General features: G+C 35.5%; 3 protein-coding genes across 6 annotated transcripts; all 3 read right to left on the bottom strand.

The window, feature by feature from the left end:
* Nucleotides 1–1,410: 1,410 nt before the first annotated feature.
* Nucleotides 1,411–9,890, bottom strand: LOC128220144 (uncharacterized). 4 transcript variants are annotated; one of them, XM_052928418.1, is made up of 3 exons: nt 9,740–9,890; nt 2,872–3,051; nt 1,411–1,753 (listed from the first exon to the last, which is right to left on the bottom strand). In XM_052928418.1, exons 1-3 carry the CDS (start codon nt 9,801–9,803, stop codon nt 1,587–1,589), a joined length of 411 nt encoding a protein of 136 aa, XP_052784378.1. In that variant the 5' UTR covers nt 9,804–9,890; the 3' UTR covers nt 1,411–1,586. The 4 variants fall into 4 exon arrangements, with proteins under 4 accessions (XP_052784378.1, XP_052784381.1, XP_052784379.1 ...); XM_052928421.1 differs by lacking the exon at nt 9,740–9,890 and adding an exon at nt 7,420–7,576; XM_052928419.1 differs by lacking the exon at nt 9,740–9,890 and adding an exon at nt 7,056–7,279.
* A 752-nt stretch (nt 9,891–10,642) lies between these two features.
* LOC128219149 (uncharacterized) lies at nt 10,643–11,752 on the bottom strand. Its single transcript, XM_052926968.1, has one exon. It carries the CDS (start codon nt 11,750–11,752, stop codon nt 10,643–10,645), a length of 1,110 nt encoding a protein of 369 aa, XP_052782928.1.
* Nucleotides 11,753–17,849: 6,097 nt separating this feature from the next.
* LOC128220145 (uncharacterized) lies at nt 17,850–25,264 on the bottom strand. The gene is made up of 3 exons (XM_052928423.1): nt 25,141–25,264; nt 22,176–22,352; nt 17,850–18,398 (listed from the first exon to the last, which is right to left on the bottom strand). The coding sequence occupies exons 1-3, from the start codon at nt 25,199–25,201 to the stop codon at nt 18,232–18,234; spliced, it is 405 nt and encodes a 134-aa protein (XP_052784383.1). The 5' UTR covers nt 25,202–25,264; the 3' UTR covers nt 17,850–18,231.
* Nucleotides 25,265–26,080: the final 816 nt, after the last annotated feature.

Below are 26,080 nucleotides of genomic sequence, written 5' to 3'. Positions count from 1 at the left end.
TTGTTGTTGTTGTTTTGACATAAACTTACCAAACTTGGACTGGTATTTTATTTTAATCAAGAAAATAAAGAATACACGTGATGACATTTCATTTAATTAAATCGACTTGGAAAATAAAAAAATATTCGTTGTGACATTATATGACCTTTGAATTTTATCGTTCACAGCTCATATAGTTTTGTGGATACACGATTTATACCAAGCGGATGAGCTATCAGAGGAAATTCCCAACCTCAACATGTAACCAAAGATCATTGTTTTAATATATGTGCTATATATCCTGCATCATTGTCTTTGTCAAAACTGCACACATTACTTCGCCAAAACTTTCAACGCAAGAGTTGTTGTTCAATTTGGGATGGGTGAAATATTTGGACATATAAAATTAATTTTGTTTTAAGTATGAGGGTCCAAATTTCAAAAACTACTTAGCCGGAAGGGATAAACAACAAACAATAGAAATAGTAAAATGGATTCTTATACTCCTAACGATAAATGCCTTTGGTAGCCGATTTCCCGATTGAAATAAATATCTTAAAGTCTGCAAACATTGGCCGATAAAGCTTAAAAAAAGACTCAGTTTTGCATGGCATTCTCTTGCACTTACGCTTCACCAGATTCACTTAATTAGAATCTTGAAGGAAAGTTTGAAACGAAATTAGACACTTTGTTGCGTAATCTTAAGCTGTATTCACTCACGTGGTAATGACACTCGGTAAAAGTAATAACATTTTATTCTAATTACCAGAAATATATGTACTAGTATGTTACTGCGCACTATTTAAGAGGATCTTCTAATTGTTTAAGAAAAAACTATGCCTTACAAAACATGTTTTAATTGACATTGGGATATAGGTAACTACATGTATATAGTAGATGTTTTTTTAATTTTAAAACATGAGGCCAATATGCAAAATCTCAAGACACCTAATGACATCAAAAATGCTGCAAAGAATACAAGTGTTATGTTGACTTCTTCTCTTGAAAGTTAATGTGTTTAGAACTAAATAACAATACTGTTTGGAACGCTTGAATTATGGCCTTCCCATCCACTTTGTGTTAAGGACCCTTCACGATACGCTTAAAAAGCATGGAAAGTAAACATTGTAGAGAAAGAACGGCAGTGTGTTTCAACTTTAATGGGGTCTTGCGTACTGAATCCACCAAAACATCCCTTATGTTCTATACATTTGTTTGGCATTTAAATGTTATTGCAGTATGTTGTACAAAAATGTTTCTTTTCTAAACAATATAATTCTGATTTCAGCATAAACTTTAGACATTTAAAAAAACTCGTCTATAGTACAGCTTATTTAAGAGGTAAAAAGGGTTGTTGCCTTGTTAAACTCTTCATCCAGACCCGTATCCTTCATTTTAAGTGGTCCCAACTTTAAATAAACTAACATTGTCTTTTTATAAACAGTTTAATAACAATCAAACAAAAAAAACATCCGAGTTAGAATTAATGAAACGTTAAAGCGCAGTAGAGTACAATTCTCATGCAGTGCTTAACTAGGGTAAAAAAGTGTTCTAACAATTTTTGTTCCATTTCCTTTATTGACTTGTCTTTCATTCGATCGTAAGTCCTAACTGGCACATTTGTCTATGTCAGATTTTGCGTAGTTCAGCAAGCTATCGCTGATTGGTTGGTCATCGCCTTTCGGTACCTTTCCAGTAATGGAGTTCAGCAATAAAAGCTCGAAGTCCACACGTGTGCATCGACCTACAGTGCTGACTCTGGACACTTCAGACTCTAAACGAATAAACAGTTAATAGAAAGTAGTAGTCTAGACGCGTACATCAACCCACATTACATGATCTCGACATTGTAAACCCCTTAAAAAGAAATGTTCTGTTACAAAGAGGTTGATGTTTAGACGCGTGCATCAACCCGCAGTGCTGGATCTGGACAGTGTTAACCTAAAAAGAAATGTTCTGCTACTAACAGATCAATGTCAAAACGTGTGTATCAACCCACAGGTCTGGATCTGGAAAGTGTAGACCCTTTAAAAATGAATAAACAGTTACAAGAAAGTTGGAGTTTAGACGCGTGCATCAACCCACAGTGCTAGATCTATTCTGTAAAGATCATTAAAAAAGGAATGTTCAGTTCTAGAACGTCGAAGTCTAGACGCTTGCATCAACCACAGTTCTGGATCTGGACCGTGTAAACCATATCAAAAGGAATGTTTGGCTACTAGAAGTGGAAGTCTTGACGCGTGCGTTGACCCTCAGTGCTAGATTTGGACTGTGTAAATTCCTTAAAAAGAAGTGTACAGTCACTAGAAGATCGCAGCCTTGACGTGTACATCAACTCACATTACTGGATCTGGGCAGTGTAAACCTTTTAAAAAGGAACGTTTTGTTACTAGAAGGTCGAAGACTATACGCGTGCATAACCCTCAGTGCTTGATCCAGCCTGTGAAGACCCTGAAATAGGAATGTACAGTTAGTAAAGGCTGACGAACCTTATGTGTTGGAATTAGACAATGTATAAATGCACAAAAACTACAAAAACAGAGTCGACACAAAATGCTGGTTTTGGGCAATGTAAATCCTATTAAAAGTAATAATCAGTTAATAAAACCTCTGGATTATCACAACTGTCTTTGAATATATGTGCACATGAACAAATTCAGAGACAATGTTGTCAATAAAATTTCATACACTGAGTAAGTATGCCAATTGGTAGCCAAGGCAATACCGTTCATTTCAAAAAATAAATAAAAACAGCGAACGCATGATACGTGCATTGATAGAGTGAGCCATGTTCCATAACTATACTTTAATCATCTAGTTAAATGTTATCATCACGTGTGAAATATTGAAATAAAACTAAAGTCAATATAATTTTCATGCTCATGTCATCACCATGAAATTCCTTAATGGTGAAGCCTTTATAGCCAAGAACTGATGGCCAATCTGTTGTACTCTGCTCGCTAGCTTTCTGCACTATGACGTCATAATTGTTGTCATTTGGATGAAGAACGAAAACCGGGTCGCGCCTCCCGGAAAACACATGGAGTTCCACTTCGACAGTTGTCGGCGGACCTGAAGTGAATTATCATTGTGCAACATGATGAACATATAATAAAACACAAGACGGTCTTAACATCATTTTCAGTGGTAAATGTTCTTTTGGAAAAAATAAACACAATTTGTTTTGTTTTTGTTTTTGTATTTAAATAATGTTTTATTTAGTTTTGAGAAAGTGTGAAACATGCATCTTTTGCATAACATGTAATAAGTACAGTGTGTGTATATCACGTGATAAATTGCGTCATAAATGCTTCGTCGAAAGGTTAAAGTTTGCTTCGAATGAAGATTTCTTCAGCATTTTCAATGAGATATAGGACAGTCTACGCGGCTTATAGAGCCCCGCCTTCGGTATTTTACCAGAGTTTGATTGAGAGTTAAAATTCTGAAAACACTTCGACAAACCTTTTCGCAAAACCGCCGCCTGATGAAGCAATGCCAAATGAAACATTATTTTGAAAACAGGTCAGTCGAAGTGTCGAAGTGTTTGGGGATACTAATCGCCTACTCAAACTCCGATAATAAAACGAAGCCGAGGCATAGATTTGTTTTATTTAAAATGTTAAAAAATGTTTGTTATATGTATTCAATCGAAGCAAGATGTTGCCTACCGACGTAGCATTTATAAGTATTTATCACATCGTATACACACACTGAAGTAGTCAAGTACATTTTACGAAAGAACATTTCATCAGATTTTGGTTAAAAAACACGTACAGAAAAGTATGTCCACACTTAAAACATGTCTATGTGTAAAAATGATCAATACTACCTAACAAATAATGTAGTGGGTATATATATTCAAATAAGAAAAATGTTCATTAAACTAGTAAAACCAGCGAACTTAATTTACTTCCACGTTACATAAAAATGTAAATGTGTTCCTGAAAGTGACACTCGTATTTGAAGTCAATACATGCACATGTATAACTAACATAAATTTTAAGTGATAAACCTTTAACTTCTTACTAAATAATGCATTTATGTAAATATTTATTACTGATAACAAGATTGTAATCTTGTAATTAATAGCTGAAAACGCATAATTATTAAATGACTGGTAGGTCCTTAAAGATTTACAGTGATCAACTATCGTCTTATAAGATAGAAATATCGTGTTTTCTGCACCATTCTTTCAAATCAAACACAGAATACTTTATAAGAACAAGACCTTTTGATATTTATTCAACCTTTTCGGAAAATTAAAACAAATGTATTTATTATGATGTACATCTTATTTGGGAGTAATTGTGCATCCTTAATATAAGAGCAATCAAGTTTCTATTATTGAAACCAAGACGTGAAAGCCTATAGTTTTCCTGTCCAGTTTGATTATACTACTGCTACTACTATTACTGCTACTGCTACTTCTACTACTACAACTACTACAACTACTACTACTACTACTACTACTACTACTACTACTACTACTACTACTACTACTACTACAGCTACTGCTGCTGCTGCTGCTGCTACTGCTACTGCTACTGCTGCTGCTGCTACTGCTGCTGCTGCTGCTACTCCTACTCCTGCTACTGCTACTGTTACTGCTGCTGCTGCTGCTGCTGCTACTACTACTACTACTGCTACTGCTACTACTACAACTATTACTACTACTACAACTACTACAACTACTACAACTACTACTACTACTAGCTACTACTATTACTTCTACTACTACTACTGCTACTGCTACTGCTACTACTACTACTGCTGCTACTACTACTACTACTACTACTACTACTACTACTACTACTACTACTACTACTACTACTACTACTACTACTACTACTACTTCTTTTTCTTCTATTTCTACTACTACTATAGTCCAAATAATTGTACGTTGGCGGATTTTTTTTAGATTTTTGATATGGCAAATCCTTCACGTACAAATTGTTTAGTATCAAAAGTGGGTAGTTGTTCCGATCAGGATTCCGGGTTAAAGCATATAGAGTCGATAAAATATCATAAAAACAAGAAATATTACCAGATAATGTTATTTTATATTAGTTCCGTACACACAAAATAAATATCCAACTTATAATTATGAGTTTGACGGCTTTTTTTCATTTCATTCTGTCAAAACAGAACGATATATACATGAAGGGCACCTGCAAGGCTTCAGGGCACAGTTTTAAATCTCTCGGAACATTTCGGCCATGGCCGAGTTGTTACGATTGTATAACGAGGTCTATCTCGAAGCTTTGTCGGAGGAGGCCGAGTTATTACGATTGTATCGAGTTGTTCCCCTTCGCATAATTGTTTTCTGTGTCAGTCAACTTTCGTTTTATTCGAAAGGTAAACAACTAGTTTTAATGCATTAAATGCTTGTTTAGTGCAAAATAACATTTCACTTACATGGTAAAATATGAATATAACTCTTTATGATCAATTTCAACCATAAAATACTTCACTTAAAACAATTTCAATATTTTTAAAACACCCCCGTTTTTTGCACATTCCCGTTTAGACGTTAGGGATTGGAAGAATCCCGTATAACACGTCTATTATTTTAGACTAACTACTACTACTACTCACCACCACCACCACTACCATCACCATCACCATCAAAATTACTATGAAGCGACCTTTGCTTAAAACAGTGTTTTCCTGTTAGGATATGATTATTTTGTCAGATCTATATATAGTATACTTATACAGGAACACGTAATTGTAAACAAGGAAACCTGAAAATAGCTAAGCAGTCATTTAACAGACGTTATGCTCAAGACAACCCATTGTGTACGGCCCCTAAACTTACCTTCTGGGCCCAAAGGCATATTGATCACGTATTTCGTTTTTTATCCTGATTGATATACTAGTAGGTCACTTTTGTTTTCTATAACAAGTATGTTATGTACGCCATATTTAAACATAATTATGCGTGTGACTCAGTCAAAACGAAAGACAACTAAAATTTCAGATACTGTTATTTCACATGCATTCCTTCCCTTTATCGAAACTCGATGCAGAATACAGAACTTATTATGAATGTGTTTTTAAAGAGGCACAATAAAATTCATACTTCATGAGATGTAATCAGTGTTTTTGCTGTTTTATTTGTTTTGTTGTTGAGTTATGCATTATGATGTAAAGTCATATAACTTGAATGATCAAAATAAAAAATATTTGTTTTGTACAGATAAAATATATAAGCGATATTTTGGCACCTTTTTAATATGGTGTTTGCGGACACGTAGCTATTAATTTAAGAAATATATAAAGGCTTATATTTGTTATATCTTTCAACTCTTAAATATAGAATAATCAATTTAAGATTGCAAGGGTCAGTGACAGTTACTTGAGGAGGTGGTTAAACCTTGATGCTACAGATTGTCTATTTGGAACGGTGAGTGAAAACACTCAGTAATTCGCTTACTTTATGGTTTTTTTTTACCGATTTGCAGAAAATGAGTTACTATAAAGCTCATGTTATGCTTGATTACTTCGCCCATTATATGAGAACATCTCGAATGGCATGGTTTTAGTTCAAACGTCGTGATTCGTTGATATAATTTATGTGTCATGGATCTGTTCTATCTTACTTTGATATGGTAGAAACTCATAATTTGTTGGTTGTATTTTCCCTATGTTTTGTTATTTTTGTACATGTTTGCATCAGTTTCCTTGTCCTTACGATGTAATCTAATACACTGTTTATATTACCCATTATACGCAGTCATATGTGGTTATACATAACCAAAACATGATTACTGTTTTGATCAATCTAAAATAACGTCCGATTGTGTGTAATATTAAATTAAAAATATATGATATTATTATTAATTCATTCTCACCATTTAAATTTCAGAAACAATAAAATCAAATGAATCTATCGTATAATATGCTATGTGTTAAAATAGTTGCATGCCATATACATGTTTTTTGTATGTATATGTGTTATCATGACTATAAGCTTGTTATGCTTAAGTCTAATATAAAATATTCTGTTCTGTTTAAAATTCATAGAACAAATTATTAAGCGTTACAATTTTGAATAATTGTACATATATACTCACTTCCTGTCCAGCATACGTGCATCAACAAGCAAACAAACAAAACACTTTTCATAAACGCCATTTTAGCTGTTCGTCATAATCACCACCACCATCAATAAAATAATAATAATAATAATAATAATAAACGAAAATGTGTGATATTTTTATCACAGCTATGTATATTATTTTTTATGCAATAACTATGCGGCGACCATTGCATAAAGCAGTGTTTTCCTGTTATGACATGATTATTTTGTTAGATCTATATATAGCATACTTATACAGGAACACGTAATTGTAAACAAGGAAACCTGAAAATAGATAAGCAGTCATTTAACAGACGTTATGCTTAAGATAACCCATTGTGAACGGCCCCTTAACTTACCTTCTGGGCCCAAAGGCATAATGATCACGTATTTCGTTTTTTATCCTGATTGATATACTAGTAGGTCACTTTTGTTTTCAATAACAAATATGTTACATACGCCATATTTAAACATAATCATGCGTGTGACTCAGTCAAACCGAAAGACAACTCAAATTTCAGATACTGTTATTTCACATGCATTTCATTCCCTTTATCGAAACTCGTGAACGATTGATAACTTCGCCCATTATATTAGAAACGTCTTGAATGGTATAGTTTTAGTTCAAACTTCGTGACTCGTTGATATAATTTATGTGTCATGGATGTTTTCTACCTTATTTTGATAGGATAGAAACTCATAATTTGTTGGTTATATTTTCCCTACGTTTTGTTATTTTTGTACATGTTTACATCATTTTCCTTGTCCTTACGATGTAATTAAATGCACTTTTATTACCCATTATACGCAGTCATATGTGGTTATATACATAACCAATACATGATTACTGTTTTGATCAATCTAAAATAACGTCCGATTGTATGTAATAAATTATTTAATTAAAAATATATGATATGATATAATATAAATTCATTCTCACCATTGAAATCTCTGACAGAAACAATAAAATCAAATGAATCTATCGTATAATATGCTATGTGTTAAAATTGTTGCTTGCCATAGACATGTTTTTTTGTATGTATATGTGTTATCATGACTATAAGCTTGTTATGCTTAAGTCTAATATAAAATATTCTGTTCTGTTTAAAATTCAGAGAACAAATTATTAAGCGTTACAACTTTGAATAATTGTTTATCACATGCTACACCTTGTTTCCGGTTTAATATAACCATCACGTATTTTTTTTATATTACACATGTGTAATATAACATTGCTCTTCATCTATTGGTCAGAAAATATATCGCTCCGCATTTATATAAAAAGTTAATTAGCAAAAAGGAACTGCTAATTGGTAATATTCCTGTATACCAAACAATCAATTCTTATTTTATTTCTATAATAAATATTTGTTTTGTTAGAGTAGTTGAATTTCTTTCTAAATATTAAGAGGATAACAAAGTATGTCGTCTTGATATCTTGAAAAAGCAAATTTAAAAGCGTCCAAAATTTAGTTTATTTTAACCGAAAATGAACATAAACATTATTCCGTCACATCTACTAGATGACGTCATGATGTTTATGTTCACTTCCGGTATAACAGAAAGAAAGATTTCGTTAAAATTAAAGTGTTTACAGTGTGATTTTTACTGGATATCATCTGAGAATGCATTCTTAAATAAACGGAATTAAAACGATCGGGTATATACGTATGCTGTTTTAAATAAATCCTGGTACTACATTCCTGCAATGCATGTAGCGCGGGAAATGACAACACTTGGTGATATTCGGCTCATCAGCCTCGCAGGTAAAACAGGTAGGGTTTTTTTGCCATTTAATACCGAAAAAAGCATGTGATAAAAAGAATCTGACACTCGTTGTCATTTAATACGAATTTTTATTAAACTCGTCTAGGAAAACTGTTAGTAAGCTCGCCAAAGGCTCGCTAACTAACAGTTTTCCTGAACTCGTTTAATAAAAATTGGTATTAAATGACAACTCATGTCAGATCCTCTATACATTATATAAATGTTGCATGGCTTCCAGTGTGACAGTACATATTGTAAACAGGAGGGAAATACTGTTACCCGAGGCGAAGCCATGCAATATTTATTTTATTATACCGAACAGTTACGTTTATATACATATATAAGATTTTTTGTCATTACACAACTTTCAAATTTATTCAATTTATTCTGTAATTATTGTTTGTTTACATTATTAGCTGTAATTTTGTTGCAAATGACGTTTAGAAATAATGCAAACACCGGTTGTAACCAGATTAACAACACATTTTAATAAGCGCTTACCACCTCAGCCTTGGAAAACCAAAAAATGCCTATTTTTAGACCTTTTTGTACTGTTCGAATCTTTATAGACTCAACTAATGTATTTTTATCAGCCTCCGTATGAGAGGCAAAAGGTTAAGAATTCAGTTTCCACTGCCTCTGATGTCCTGACAAAAATAATATTTATTTTTTTCATATCGTAGTTGATAACTTGAACGGTTTTGTTATGCAATTTTATTTATTGTGCGGGCATCAGCTCTTACTATTAATGCGGCCATTAAAAATTCTAAAGCGCACGCGCATTTTTTCTGCTCATGTGATATTTCTTTGCCAGTCAACATTACCGGGCAATATTAAAAAATATTGACCGCTCGGGTATAGGGAACTTAGCATAGAGAATTTAAGTGAGGTATAATAAAATTATATACTCACTTCCTCCTGTCCAGCATACTTGCATCAACAAGCAAACAAACAAAACACTTTTCATAAATGCCATTTTAGCTTTCGCGTACTTAGTTATTTCCGCAGTTCATCCGTAAATTTATGTTTGCTGTTGGAATAGTATATCTACTTTATAACTGTTATGAGATAGTGTACTCAACCACTTCAAGATGTTAGTTAAGAAATTAAAGGGATATTATAGGACATTTAATATGTTTTATTATTTAACATTTCTACAAAAGTTGCTATTTGTTATTAAACAGAGATTGCAAAACACGATGCGAACGTTCACGTGTACGTACACTGTCTCGCTTACTTGTACATGTACGTTTACTTATACGCTTACTTGTAAGTGTATTCGTAAATGTTCTTGAAATTATTTTTATAAGTATACTTGTTAGTGTACTTGTAAGTGTACTTGTACGTGTACTTGTAAGTGTACTTGTACGTGTACTTGTAAGTGTATTTGTTAGTGTACTTTTAAGTGTACTTGTAAGTGTACTTGTAAGTGTACTTGTTAGTAAATTTGTAAGTGTACTTGTACGTGTACTTGTAAGTGTACTTGAAAGTGTATTTGTTAGTGTACTTGTACGTGAATTTGTACGTGTACTTGTAAGTGTACTTGTAGGCGTAATTTTTAGTGTACTTGGCAATTAACTTGTTAGTGCACGTGTAAGTGTACTTGTTAGTGCACTTGTTAGTGCTCGTGTAAGTGTACTTGTACGTGTACTTATACGTGTACTTGTAAGTGTACTTGTAAGTGTAGTTGTACGTGTACTTGTACGTGTACTTGTATGTGTACTTGGTAGTGTACTTTTACGTGTACTTGTACATGTACTTTTACGTGTACTTGTACGTGTACTTGTAAGTGTACTTGTTAGTGCACTTGTAAGTTTACTTGCTAGTGTACATATTAATGTACTTGTACATGTTCTTGTAAGTGTACCTGTTAGTGTACTTGGAAGTGTACTTGTAAGTGTACCTGTTAGTGTACTTGGTAGTGCACTTGTTAGTGTACTTTTTAGTGTACTTGCTAGTGTACTTGCTAGTGTACTTGTAAGTGTACCTGTTTATGTACTTGGTAGTGTACTTGTAAGTGTACCTGTTAGTGTACTTGGTAGTGTACTTGTAAGTGTACCTGTTAGTGTACTTGGTAGTGCACTTGTTAGTGTACTTGTCAGTGTACTTGCTAGTGTACTTGCTAGTGTACTTGTAAGTATACCTGTTAGTGTACTTGGTAGTGTACTTGTAAGTGTACCTGCTAGTGTACTTGGTAGTGTACTTGTAAGAGTACCTGTTAGTGAACTTGATAGCGTACTTGTAAGTGTACCAGTTAGTGGACTTGGTAGTGTACTTGTAAGTATACCTGTTAGTGTACTTGGTAGTGTACTTGTAAGTGTACCTGTTAGTGTACTTGGTAGTGTACCTGTTAGTGTACTTGTAAGTGTACCTGTTAGTGTACTTGGTAGTATACTTGTAAGTATACCTGTTAGTGTACTTGGTAGTGTACTTGTAAGTGTACCTGTTAGTGTACTTGGTAGTGTACTTGTTAGTGTACTTGTAAGTGTACCTGTAAGTGTATTTGGTAGTGTACTTGTAAGTGTACCTGTTAGTGTACTTGTAAGTGTACCTGTTAGTGTACTTGGTAGTGTGCTTGTAAGTGTACCTGTTAGTGTACTTGGTAGTGTGCTTGTAAGTGTACCTGTTAGTGTACATGGTAGTGTACTTGTAAGTGTACCTGTTAGTGTACTTGGTAGTGTCCTTGGTAGTGTACTTGGTAGTGTACTTGTAAGTGTACCTGTTAGTGTACTTGGTAGTGTACTTGTAAGTGTACATGTTAGTGTACTTGGTAGTGTGCTTGAAAGTGTACCTGTTAGTGTACTTGGTTGTGTGCTTGTTAGTGTACTTGATAGTGTACATGTTAGTGTACTTGTTAGTGTACTTGGTAGTGTATTTGTTGGTGTTCATATTAGTGTACTTGGTAGTGTATTTGTTGGTGTTCATATTAGTGTACATGTAAGTGTACTAGATCTTGTTAGTGTACATGTTAGTGTACCTGTACTTGTACGTGTTAGTGTACTTGTAAGTGTACGTGTTAGTGTACTTGTAGGTATATTTGTACGTGTACATGTATGTGTACTTGTATGTGTATTTGTACGTGTACTTGTATGTGAACTTATATGTGCACTTGTACGTGTACTTATTAATGTAGCTGTAAGTGCATTTGTGAGTGTAGTTGTACTTGTAGTTGTAAATATATTTGTTAGTGTACATGTATGTGTAGTTGTGAATATTATTTTAAGTACAATCGTTAAGGTACTTGTACGTGTATTTGTCAGTGTACTTGCACAAAAAATTAACCCAACCGTACCTTAACCCGTAATGGGCGGATTATTCAGAACTTTGATAAAGTTATCAACGTTGTTAACTATGAATTCTTTACTGCTCTAAAAGTTTAAATGGATACACTTGTGGACTATGGAGGCTATTCGTTGCCAAAAGTCCAGACGTTTATGTGTGTATTTTAGGTTTGTAACATTGATGATTTACCAATTTACATTTTACAACCGCCAACTCATCGGTTGTATGTTTACATTTTACACTGCACATTTTCATTTTTCATTGTACCAATTGGAGTTTTATTCTCGTTGCATCTATTCAACAGACGATTCAGTCGTGTTTATAAAGTTGTGTATGTTAACCACACGTCATTCTGTGAAAGTCACATGCCGTGTTTTACATTGCGGTGTGTAGTAGACAAATTTCAGTTCGAAGTTCTACAAAGTACATTGTTAGGCGGTGACTTTTCATTCGCAGTTAAACATATTTACGAGATGAATTTAATTTTATTTATTGATAGCTCCGCCTTAACCATGTTTTAACTCCGCCTTAACCATGTCTTAACTCCTCCTTACGTCTTTCGGAAATTTCCGCTATCACTCGGCTCTATTTAAACCAATTATGGATACTTTGGACCATGGACATTGCGAACGTTATTATGGACATTACGAATCATCTATATTATGACATTATGGACTATGATTTAGAAACAGGATGGATTATAAATTATTTCATGTCGAAATAATATATGATATAACAACATGTTTTTGTCTATATAATAGTAATTAATACGCACATATACCATAAAATGAGATGTATGCAAAATGATACTTGACTCAAACACAGCAAAATGTAAGTCATTAGCATTAAATTATACTTCAAGAATGAAAAGTCCCATTGTCTTATTTTTCTTTTAAAGCTGCACTCTCATAGATTGACCGTGTTGACAACTATTCTATTTTGTCTTGAAACGAGCCATTTTTTTGCGAAAATCCATGGAAACCAGTTGTATAAGACTGCTGACAAAAGATCAGATACAGTTTTTCAGTTTTACATTCGCAAATTGATGTTTTATGGCTAAAAGTGATACTAAAGTAACGTTTTAAGAAAAATGAAAAATGTCGGCAGTTTTCCAAACAATTTAGATCTGTTTTATTGTGAGTAATCTTATTATTTGTATAGAAAGCATTGCTGCCAAAATCAGCCGAGTCTGGGACAAAAAAAGGTTGTTAAAACTGTCAATCTGTGAGAGTGCAGCTTTAAATTACTATAAACACTATTTTAAATTCTACCATTAGAAGACACGTTCTTGCCTTTTTGCAATGTTTAAGATTGCAAGTAATATAAGAGCATCTAAAATTTACGAAGAAAAAAATCTAAATTTTCATTAAGTTGAAATTATTCACTAAGATGCCCCAGAGGTTTCTTACCTTGTAGCTGGAACTGTATGGATAAAAGATACACTTAGATTACAACTTCATATAACTCGTACATTATACTGTAACGAATATTATTTTATAGGTAATTAATAAAGTATTTTAATGATGAAGTCAATTCATTGCTAATAAACAATTATTACTTGCTGCTACCTTTTATACCCCACCCACACTCAACAGTCAGGGCTTTTTTTTTACATTTAGGTGAAGCGGACCTAGCCCTTTTTGAGGGGAAAAATCGCGCGTTTGTTTTTCTAATCTAAGACTCACGATATCTATTTTTTCATGTTCTTGAAATCCCCCACTTGATTGTTATGGTTCACAGTGGCAGATCCCGTAATTCATAACTGGGGGACACAAGTGGGTTGGAGGGCTGTTCTTCCATCCACATGGATATTTTGTTTCAAAGATGTATTGAAATTACACGTTTACACCATACATGCTTATTAAGATAGTAAATGTATAACATCAGACAAAACTAGGTGGATATCATTATGATGTCCATCAAAAGTTTTGTGGGTTTGCTGGAGCAGGTTTTGAACAGGGACTTGCGTTAGAGGGGCGTTACTTAGGGGCACAACTTTTTGGACATGATCCCTCGAGTGGGCATGACATTAATATGTTTAAAATGTGGGAAGTGGGGTTTAGGGGTACTCCCCCTAGAATATTTTAAATATTTTTAGTCTGAATTGGTGCATTTATGGCGTAATTAAGTATTTCTTTTTGAGAAATATTGACAAAAAATTAACCTTTAAGTTTACTTGCGGGCCAACTGGGGGGGGGGGGACACAGGCCCAACAGCTCCCCCCCCCCCCCCCCCCCCCACACACACACACTGAACGACTCGCCCATGGTCCACTTGTTAATTAAATAAATGAACATTTTTTGCTTGTTTGGGTATTTAAGTAAAAAAACAACTGACAGTGGCAGTATAAATCTGAGTCCGTGAGCCCAGCTCAGATACACCCAACTGCAATCGACTAAATAATATGGTGATTATAACCCATTTAGGAACATTGATCGTCAAAATAAAATAAAAGATGAAGTTAATTTTAGTTTTTATTGTGAAATAAAGAGAGAGTACTCGGACTTACAACCGGGAATTTACAGGAGGTAGGCGAAGATGTTATCTCCCTTGCTTGATTCGACGGAAATAAACGAAATAAAATCTGATTCGTTAGCTCCGCCCAATCACCTTCGTTTGTTCCGGTGACATTTACCATATAAGGAATAGGCGAAATCGTCTATCCTTGTAATTCTGAACTTGTCAATTGACTTTCGTAAACCTTGACTTGTTGGACTGCAAATGTTCATTTTACGAATGCGAGTGTCGACTGTAGGATTGCAGTTTTACATATGCATGATTCGGCTTTCTAAATTACATCATCATATTGTTAAAGGCAAGTAATACGATCTATGTTTTAGTGAGTTTATACAGGGTCGATCTGACAAATATACATTTTGACTACTATAATGACAAATGACAAATCAATACGGAAAAACTGACGAATATAAACAACAAATAGCACGTCTACATTGACAAATGTAAGAGATATTTAGTACGATTAAGAAGCACATTGTGGGAATTACGCGTCTGGACATTTGGCAACGAATAGCCTCCATAGTGGACTGCATCATTTTTAAGAAGATTTGGGACTAATATTTCAACTCTACCTTTTTTATTTAAATTCAAATTAAATGAGCGTATCATCAAATAGTTAACGTTAAAATTAAACAATGATCTCGTTAATCACATTGTAGAGTTTACCAAAGTTTTGAAAAATCAGCTAAATATATGATATGTTTTAAACAGGATTCTGGTTTATATTGGAACCCGATAGGCGACCTCGTATGCTTGAAAAAAAAAGGCTATAACCTAGAAAGATTGTGAAAATGTGAAAACCCATTGGTAAATGCAAATCAAACATTTCTGCCATTTATCGAAAATAAGAAAAAAAATCTTTAAATGGTTCCATAAAATAAGATTATAGCTTATTTTCCCAGCTTACGAGGTCGTAATTCGGCTGTAATGCACCAGTATCTAAAACTAGAATATCGTAAATGCGTTATCAATTGCCATTCAAGTGTAAATAGTTATTTCTTGTAAGCACGTTTAAGTTTGCAAATTTCACATGATAAAGGGGGACAAGTCTGTCAAACAAGCTCTACCAAAACTAAATCATAACTAAATCTTTGAAATGCACACTAGTTTACAATAGCATTGCATAGTAACTATAACTGTGTTGCATGTTAACATTAAGTATACACGACTTGACCTTTAAACCGCTCCCAGCGCACACCAAGGGTTCCGTTCTGTAATGCATTTCTGTTCATCGAAACAATCCCGTACTTACGACATATACGTTAAATCCTTATTATAACATGCCTACGTGCGTTTCCCATTTTAGATAGACTACGTGCGTTTCCCATTTTAGATAGACTACGTGCGTTTCCCATTTTAGATAGACTACGTGCGTTTCCCATTTTAGATAGACTACGTGCGTTTCCCATTTTAGATAGACTACGTGCGTTTCCCTTATGAAAATGCCAATGTGTGTTTGCCAAATTTGAGATACTTCAGAAAAAGCATTTTTGTACAAATTGCATCGCACAAAATATTCATAAAACAAATAAAAACCATTATTGAGCAATTAAAATGAATACATTTGAAAACAATGTGGCTTTTTGTCTAAAGCTATGACATTTTAACACTAGCTACGTGCGTTTGTATTCCTGTACAATATTTTTTATAGAAGTGTTCTCGGAAACTTTGCAGACATGAATGGTGACCAATACACCGATCGAAAGACAAAACAATGCATTCATTTTTGCGCTTTGTCACTTGAACGAACTCTCGCGTATAACAAAAATATCGATAAGAATCTTACCTGGATTGACGATCAATCGAGTCAAAATACTACTGGCGTTTGCATTTGTGGTCACGTGATTTTTGTTCATCACCGGTGAGGATCCAGCGTCATGGATATATTGAGCAGAAACTAATTTTTTAGTTAATTTACCACGACCTTGACTATAGACAATTCAAAGCCTTTATCAAATTTCTAATGACTCGAGTAGAAGTCACATAAAAATATAGTTGTACGTAGCAACAAGGAAAACCTTTTAACAGTTTGTTACAGAATTTTGAGTATTAAACGACACTTATTAACATAATATATACTTGTTTACGATTTTAGAAAAATATAAAACATTTGCAGGTTCGAATCATACCATGTTGTTTTGTTGTAAAATGAGATGATTTAAAAATAAAAAGAGAAATGATATGTGGCATGATAACACTATTCACCTAAGAGTTGTATGCCTCTTCAAATGTCATAATTTTACCACGCTCGCAAACTTTTCGAAAACATTAATCACATATTACAACTTGAATACAGTTTGACGGGGATCATATAACTCCACCAGTAGGTGAGTAGGTTATCCTTGATCATTTGCTGAGCCATTCGGAACACCTTGGCCATTTTTATCGAAAACAACCTCGGATGTATTTGGACGGTTTACATACTCAAAAAGAGGTACGTTTAAGTCCGCTGCAAGTAAATCGCGTAGTAATTTTATTTAGCAGTTAAACTTTATGACTTAACTCTCGGGAATCGTTATTATGTTTGCAATAATTAACTTCACTAGCAATCAGTTTAACCTTTGGTCAATAAATACAACTCTGAAACACTACATTTAATAAATGATATAATTTAAATATTTACGAACTACTTCAACTGATGTACCGGCATACATTCGAGGTTGTTTTCGATAAAAATGGCCGAGGAGTTCCGAATGTTGTTGAGCACTTTCATGCATATATAAAAATACCGGTTTAATGTACAATATCAGGGTCACAGTCAGAGTTTTAGAAAACGTCCAAACTGTATCTAGAATGGTTTGACGAATACCATGAATAGACGATGACCTCCTTTATTATTTTTATTTTTATTCTAGATAATTTTGACTTTTATGCAGTAAGTTGGGCAAAGAGTAAGTTTGTTTATTTCAAACAATTTCATTCTGATTTTAGCATACACATTAGACGTGAAAAGAGAGTAGTCTCTTTTAGAGGTTAAAGGGTTCTTGCCTTTGTTAAAATCTTAATCCTATGGAAATTGGAGACAAACATACTTAATATAGAAAGAAAATACGTATCCTTTATTTTCACTGATATCTGTTAAAAATTTACTGTACATAACACAATCATGGTTTAAGAATATTGTATCGAATATTTATTTTTAATTTAAGATTTGAAACGGTAGAAATAAACTAATGCTGCAAGTATGCTGAATACATGTTTAACCAAATCGAACGTAATAGAGTTGGTTTTAGCATATTGTATTTAGCAATATAATTCAAATACGTATTCTATATAAAAGATTTGGAACGGTAGAAATAAACTAATGCAGAATTTATGCTGAGCATTAGCAATTATTGAGTTGGTTATAGCATATTCTACTAAGCAATATAGTTCAAATACGTATTCCACATAAAATATTTGTAAAGGTAGAAATAAACTGACATAGATTCTCTCAATATAAAGTTTATTATAATTAAACAATGAGCAACTGAATATCTCCTTGATATTAATGAAAACTTTAAATTATATGAGGTTAAACTCTCATAAAATAGTATACTAAGGTTTAGAAAAACGATTTTGAAGTTCCTTTTTGTATTTGTTTGTCTCTGTTTTGAGCATTAGTTCTAACTGGCACAGTTTTCGATGTCGGATCTTGCGTAGTTCAGCAGGCTATCGCTGATTGGTTGGTCATCGCCTTTCGGGACCTTTCCAGTTATGGAGTTCAGCAATAGAAGTTCGAAGTCCGGACGCGTGCATCGACCCACAGTGCTGGTTCTGGACAGTGTTAACCCTTTCAAAAAGAATGTACAGTTACTAGAATGTGGCCGTCTGGACGCGTGCATCGACCCACAGTGCTGGTTCTGGACAGTGTTGACCCTTTCAAAAAGAATGTACAGTTACTAGAATGTGGCCGTCTGGACGCGTGCATCGACCCACAGTGCTGGTTCTGGACAGTGTTAACCCTTTCAAAAAGAATGTACAGTTACTAGAATGTGGCAGTCTTGACGTCTACATCGACCAACAGTGCTGGTTCTGGACACTGTAGACCCTTTCAAAAAGAATGTACAGTTACTAGAATGTGGTAGTCTTGACGTCTACATCGACCAACAGTGCTGGTTCTGGACAGTGTAGACCCTTTCAAAAAGAATGTACAGTTACTAGAATGTGGCAGTCTTGACGCGTGCATCGACCCACAGTGCTGGTTTTGGACAGCGTAGACCCTTTCAAAAAGAATGTACAGAAACTAGAATGTGGCAGTCTTGACGCTCTTGACGCGTGCATCGACCCACAGTGCTGGTTTTGGACAGCGTAGACCCTTTCAAAAAGAATGTACAGAAACTAGAATGTGGCAGTCTTGACGCGTGCATCGACCCACAGTGCTGGTTTTGGACAGCGTTGACCCTTTCAAAAAGAATGTACAGTTACTAAAATGTGGCAGTACGGACGCGTGCATCGACCTACAGTGCTGGAACTGGTCAGTGTAAACCCTTTCAAAAAGAATGTACAGTTACAAAAATGTGGCAGTACGGACGCGTGCATCGACCTACAGTGCTGGAACTGGTCAGTGGAAACCCTTTCAAAAAGAATGTACAGTTACTAAAATATGGCAGTACGGACGCGTGCATCGGCCCACAGTGCTGGAACTTGTCAGTGTAAACCCTTTCAAAAAGAATGTACAGTTACTAAAATGTGGCAGTACGGACGGGTGCATCGACCTACAGTGCTGGAACTGGTCAGTGTAAACCCTTTCAAAAAGAATGTACAGTTACTAAAATGTGGCAGTACGGACGGGTGCATCGACCTACAGTGCTGGAACTGGTCAGTGGAAACCCCTTTAAAAAGAATGTACAGTTACTAAAATATGGCAGCTGGTTCTGGTCAGTGTAGACCCTTTGAAAGAGAATGTACAGTTACTAGAATGTGGCAGTACGGACGCGTGCATCGACCCACAGTGCTGGTTCTGGACAGTGTAGACCTTTTCAAAAAGAATGTACAGTTACTAGAATGTGGCAGTCTTGACGTCTACATCGACCAACAGTGCTGGTTCTGGACAGTGTAGACCCTTTCAAAAAGAATGTACAGTTACTAGAATGTGGTAGTCTTGACGTCTACATCGACCAACAGTGCTGGTTCTGGACAGTGTAGACCCTTTCAAAAAGAATGTACAGTTACTAGAATGTGGTAGTCTTGACGTCTACATCGACCAACAGTGCTGGTTCTGGACAGTGTAGACCCTTTCAAAAAGAATGTATAGTTACTAGAATGTGGCAGTCTTGACGTGTACATCGACCAACAGTGCTGGTTCTGGACAGTGTTGACCCTTTCAAAAAGAGTGTACAGTTACTAGAATGTGGCAGTCTTGACGTCTACATCGACCAACAGTGCTGGTTCTGGACAGTGTAGACCCTTTCAAAAAGAATGTACATTTACTAGAATGTGGTAGTCTTGACGTCTACATCGACCAACAGTGCTGGTTCTGGACAGTGTAGACCCTTTCAAAAAGAATGTATAGTTACTAGAATGTGGCAGTCTTGACGTGTACATCGACCAACAGTGCTGGTTCTGGACAGTGTAGACCCTTTCAAAAAGAATGTATAGTTACTAGAATGTGGCAGTTTTGACGTGTACATCGACCCACAGTACTGGTTCTGGACAGTGTTGACCCTTTCAAAAAGAATGTACAGTTACTAGAATGTGGCAATCTTGACCCGTGCATTAACCCTCAGTGCCTGATATGGACAGTGCAGAACCTTAAAAAAATGAAAGTATAATTAGTAAAGGCTTACAAAGCTGATGTCTGTCTCGACCCACACGGATGGAACTAGACATTGTTAATCCTTTTAAAAAATGTACAAATCATAGAAGGTTAAAGTTGTGACGTAGGTATAGACACACAGAGCTAGATATGGAAAAAATGAACAGTAAGTAAACGCACGAAATCTTTCCAAGTAATCGATACACAGGCTGATATCAAAGCACTTATCAAACGTTGGATGTTTCAAATTGATATTTCTGAGATATATAGAGAATACTAGGTTAGTGCCGTGGATAGAGGACGTTTATCTGGCAAGGCGGAGGAATTTATCTGCGAGTGATTGTTGAGGTCGGTTGTTGGCTGACTACTGATAAGACGCTGAAACATTATTTGTGCTTTTCCTCTAACATTTCAGAATAAAAATGTCCGTTTTCGCGGTCACATGACCAACTGATTGTAGATAAACATACCGTTGCCTACTATTTAAAATGTTGGTCCCTCAATCGACTTTTGCATCGCTGCCAACCCTTAAATATATTTTGAATTATAAGAACATGACCAAAATCACCTACTGCGGTACAATTATTAGTGATAATATTAAGACCAAGAATGTTTTACAGACCGCTTTTTGAGCTCACCCGATTTCGGGGCGTAGCCACAACTATACATATTCGCTCGATATGTCAGAATGGGTACAAACATAGTGTCAAGCATTCTTTGTAATTAAAGCGAACAAACGGCCTTTCATATTATTTGATACCAAAAACTACTTTTTTGGTCTGCAGCTAACTGCTGTTGTTTTTTTGCATCAGCCCAACAAAAGGGAGGAGTAAAAATTAGACCCATATAATTTTACCTAAAAGTACATACATTTACATGTTGACCTTTGTATAACCAAGTTTCATGAATTTTCAACGGGAGCCCGTTTCGAAGTACAATATTTTTTGTTTTTAAAGGGACTGTACACCAGACTGGCATCAAGTTTTTTCTGTAACGAATCTCAGGTTAATTATTTAATAAAATGTTTTACTCTTTGATATCATTATTGTAGAAAAAATACCAAAATGTAAAAAAAAAAATGAGTCGGAGACCGGGTTCGAACCGATGTCGCTAAAATTGCATTCCAGTTTTGTATCCACTGTGCTACGAAGGCTTACCCAAACGGTTGGAATATTTAAGCTATATACCTAACTTGGTAATATCACATGATAAAATCGACTAGCCCTATACGCATAAGGAATTAATTCTACTAGGTAGACATACCTAGTAATCTTTAATGGAGAAATACGAAAAAACTGCGAAAAAAATTTAATAGTAAACGTATGTGGTACTTCAGTTAGTAAGTTTCAATGCATTGTACACATCGATAACAAGTTTATGTCAGTTTTCGACAATTTTCTTCTTTTTTTCGCTATTTCATCATACGGAGTACAACCCCTTTAAAGTCAAAAATCTTTACCAAGTAATTACACTAATCCGATATACCGTTTTAGATGCAACTGCAATTTATTCGCGGTTTCTGAAGAAAAATAATCGCTTATAAAAAAGACATTCCGATCTACCTACCTACCTCTTTATTTTTAATTTTTGAGTTTTAGGGCATGGCACCGGGAAAAATCTGATTGTTTTTAAGGCTTTATCTTGTTTAATTTAAAAAATAAATAGGAGACAGCGAACGTATGATACTTGCGCTGATAAGAGTGCGCCATATTCAATAACTAGAATCATCTAGTAGAATGTCATATATAATATCATAGGTGATATTTAGTATGGATATGAGTCAATATCAATTTTTCAAGCTTATGAAAGTACCATGATATTCCATAATGGTAAAGCCTTTATAGCCCATGACTGGTGGCAAATCGGTACTCTGCTGGCCAGCGTTCAGCACTATGACGTCATAGTTGTCGTCATTTGGTTGTAGAACGACATCAGGGTCGGGCCTTCCAGAAAACACATTGAGTGTCACTTCGACAGTTGTCGGTGGACCTGGAGAAAATAAGATATCTTACAATAAGAGATTCATAAAAGCACAAGAGGGTTTCCATTACATTTGAAAGAATATATGTTAAAAAAAGTCATGTTTTGAGTTTTGAATAATAATCAATCTTAAGAGGAAAACATCATCATTATCAACATTGTCGTCGTCGTCTTCATCATCATGACCATCATGATCACATCATCATCATCATCATCATCATCATCATCATCATCATCATCATCATCATCATCATCATCAGTACTACTACTGCTGCTACTGCTACACGCACTGCTACTGCTACTACTGCTACTGCTTCTACTACTAGTACTACACTTACTACTACTACCACTACTACATTTATTATTACTACAACCACTACTGCTACTGCTACGGCGACTACTCTGCCATTGCCCCCGCCATCGCCACCGCAATCACCACCACCTTAACCACCATCACCACCACCACCACCACTTCTACTTCTGCTTCTAATAGTGAATCTGACAACAGCTTTGATTTTTGTACAAAATAAACGGCCATCTGGCTCAATATTAAACATTTTGTACGGACCTCAAACTTACCTGCTGAGTTCAAAACCATTATGAGCACGCATATCTTTATATCCAGCTCAATACGAATTGTTTTGCATACAATCTAAGTACCAGGAAGTCACTTTCGTTTCCGTAATGTACCAGTCAATTGTAACCACGCCCCCCCCCCCCCCAAGGTCCGGGGTAATACCGGGGATAGCCGGGGAAATGGACCCTGTGTTTAACTTTCAGGTGGCCCCGCAGTGCCGGGTGAATGCGGTGATTTTGTCTTCGCTTTAAATATAGCGGGGAATGGGCCTTAGCTAGGGTCCCTGTGGTGCGGGGGCATTTGGTGGGGATTTTACCAACCATCTGTTCGTCCCCACAGGCCGGGGATTTTAGCCGGGGTTGGCTGGACCGTATGTCAAAGTCCCCGCTATTCCCCGGACCTGGGGGGGGGGGGGGGGGGTACAATTGACTGGTGCATAACAGTTATGTTCTATGCGCCATATTTAGACATAAACGTGTGAATCAGACTAAACGAAAATGCAACTCATATTCCCGATACATTTACATCAAATGCATTTCTTTCCCTTTATTTAAATAAACTTTGTAAAACACTTCAAATAATTGCTTCGGACAACCGTCTTGCAACCGTCCATGACAACCTGAGATCATTGGGGAATGACTTTAACCTCCCATAAAGTGTTCATAATAGTTTTAAATAACTGAAACTAGACAAGAGTATGTTTATTGATGACTTCTTGGGTACCGGCTTGGAACTGGTTGTTTATCTATAACTACTGGGACACGGTCTTGGAACTGATAGTCTATTTATAACTTCTGGGGTACCGTGTTGGAACTGATGTCTATTGGGGTACTGTCATGTGAACTGCATATGACCTCTACGGTCCATGCCTCTTGGCCTCTCGTAACCTTGTTGTTTTGAGAATATCACAAATGAATCAGTCTGGTATTAAACGTCTTTACGAAGGCATCGCATCCTTGTGTTTCCAAGTAATAATAACTATGACAGGTACAGCCTTGGAACTGACTGTCTATTAATAACTATTGGGGTACTGCCATGGGAACTGTATATGACCTCTACGGTCCATGCCACTTGGCCTCTCGTAACCTTGTTGTTCTGAGAATATCATAAATAAATCAGTCTGGTATTAAACGTCTTTAGGAATGCATCGCCTCCTTATGTTACTCAGTAATGATAACTATGACAGGTACAGCCTTGGAACTGACTGTCTATTAATAAGTACTGGGGTACCGCTTTGGAACATATTGTCTAATAATACCTACTGAGGTAAAGCCTTGGAACCGATTTTCTCCCACCTCTGATAAGTAGATCCAAGTATTCCATACGGGCATTTTATCTTTGCCCGTGGGCAAGATAAGAATTTCTAGCATGGTTAAATGTTTGGATCTACTTATCTGAGGTGGGAGAAATTGCTTTCTCGCTTGTTCCACGTTTCCACCGCGACCATCACTGATCGTGTGCCGCTTCTACTACGTTGTCACCACGTTGTACAATACCCTACTATATTTGTAGACAGACTTAATAGACTGCTCCACGATGTCGCCGCGCTCTTGCCGACCACACTTCGTTCTCTTTACGATCATTGCACGTTGCGTTTATAAACGAAGTTCAATTATTCGCCGATTGCACTACGATGTTATTACGATAATTAAGATTTTGCGACGATGTTTCCATGATACTCCTACGCTTATGCCGTTCTTACTTCGTTCTTACATAGCCTGAACCCCGATTCATTTAAGTCCGCTCCTGCTACGCTTGTTTAAAACATGTCCAAAATGAGCGTGGCGGGGTCGTGGAGCTTCACGATCTTCGCGGTTTTACTACGACACTACCACGATCATGAAAACCCTCTTCCGATCTGCCACGATGAAACTAAGACTGGTTACGACTCGGTTCCAAGTTTACATATCGTGGTACTGTGTGACGGGGTATTTTATTTACTGGTGTTATCGCCTTTGAATGTCGGTGAAAACACTCAGAATTTCACTTGATTAATGGGTGAAGATGTATCAATCGAAGCAAAATTAACCTAACGAAATTATACAACAGGAAGATGAATTATAAAAAATAAAATATTGATTTTGATGAGAAAAAGATCCCTTTACTCTTGTTATAGAAAATCAGTCATATAATGTAACTGCTAAGCAAAGAAGTATGAAAAATATTCTAATTTAAAATTGGAAGCGTTAGAACTTTGGATGAGTGTACACATATACTCACTTTCTGTCCAGCATACGTGTATCAACAAGCAAATAAACCAAACACTTTTCATAAACGCCATTTCAACTTGTTTGTACTTTAGTGTGTCCTTATAATTATGTTTAATGTCGGTATTGTGTATATATAAGCGTTATCAGATAATGTACTCAAACCACTTCATAATGTCAGATGAAAAGTTAAAGGGATATTATAGGACTATTCATATCATTAATTTCTTTACAAGTCTACAAAGGTGGCCAATTGTAATACTAAAGAGATTGACAAACACAATGTGTACGTTTTGTAAATATACATGTTCCAGTCTATGTACTTGTTAGTGCACTTAATAGTGCACTTGTTCTTAAACTTAAAGTGTACGTGTTAATTTACTTGTAAGTTTACTCATTCGTAGACCTGTACGTGTTCGTAAACGTGTACTTGTTCTTAAATTTGAAAGTGTACGTGTTAGTTTACTTGTAAGTTTACTCATCCGTGGACCTGTACGTGTTCGTAAACGTGTACTTGTTCTTAAATTTGAAAGTGTACGTGTTAGTTTACTTGTAAGTTTACTCATGCGTGGACCTGTACGTGTTCGTAAACGTGTACTTGTTCTTAAATTTGAAAGTGTACGTGTTAATTTACTTGTAAGTTTACTCATGCGTGGACCTGTACGTGTTCCTAAACGTGTACTTGTTCTTAAATTTGAAAGTGTACGTGTTAGTTTACTTGTAAGTTTACTCATGCGTGGACCTGTACGTGTTCGTAAACGTGTACTTGTTCTTAAATTTGAAAGTGTACGTGTTAATTTACTTGTAAGTTTACTCATTCGTAGACCTGTACGTGTTCCTAAACGTGTACTTGTTCATTAATTTGAAAGTGTACGTGTTAGTTTACTTGTAAGTTTACTCATGCGTGGACCTGTACGTGTTCGTAAACGTGTACTTGTTCATTAATTTGAAAG

This window comes from Mya arenaria, chromosome 15 (genome assembly GCF_026914265.1).
Source record: "Mya arenaria isolate MELC-2E11 chromosome 15, ASM2691426v1".
Lineage (NCBI taxonomy): Eukaryota > Metazoa > Mollusca > Bivalvia > Myida > Myidae > Mya > Mya arenaria.
The sequence above is the reverse complement of the archived record's forward strand: the minus strand, read 5'-3'. Positions and strand labels throughout refer to the sequence as shown.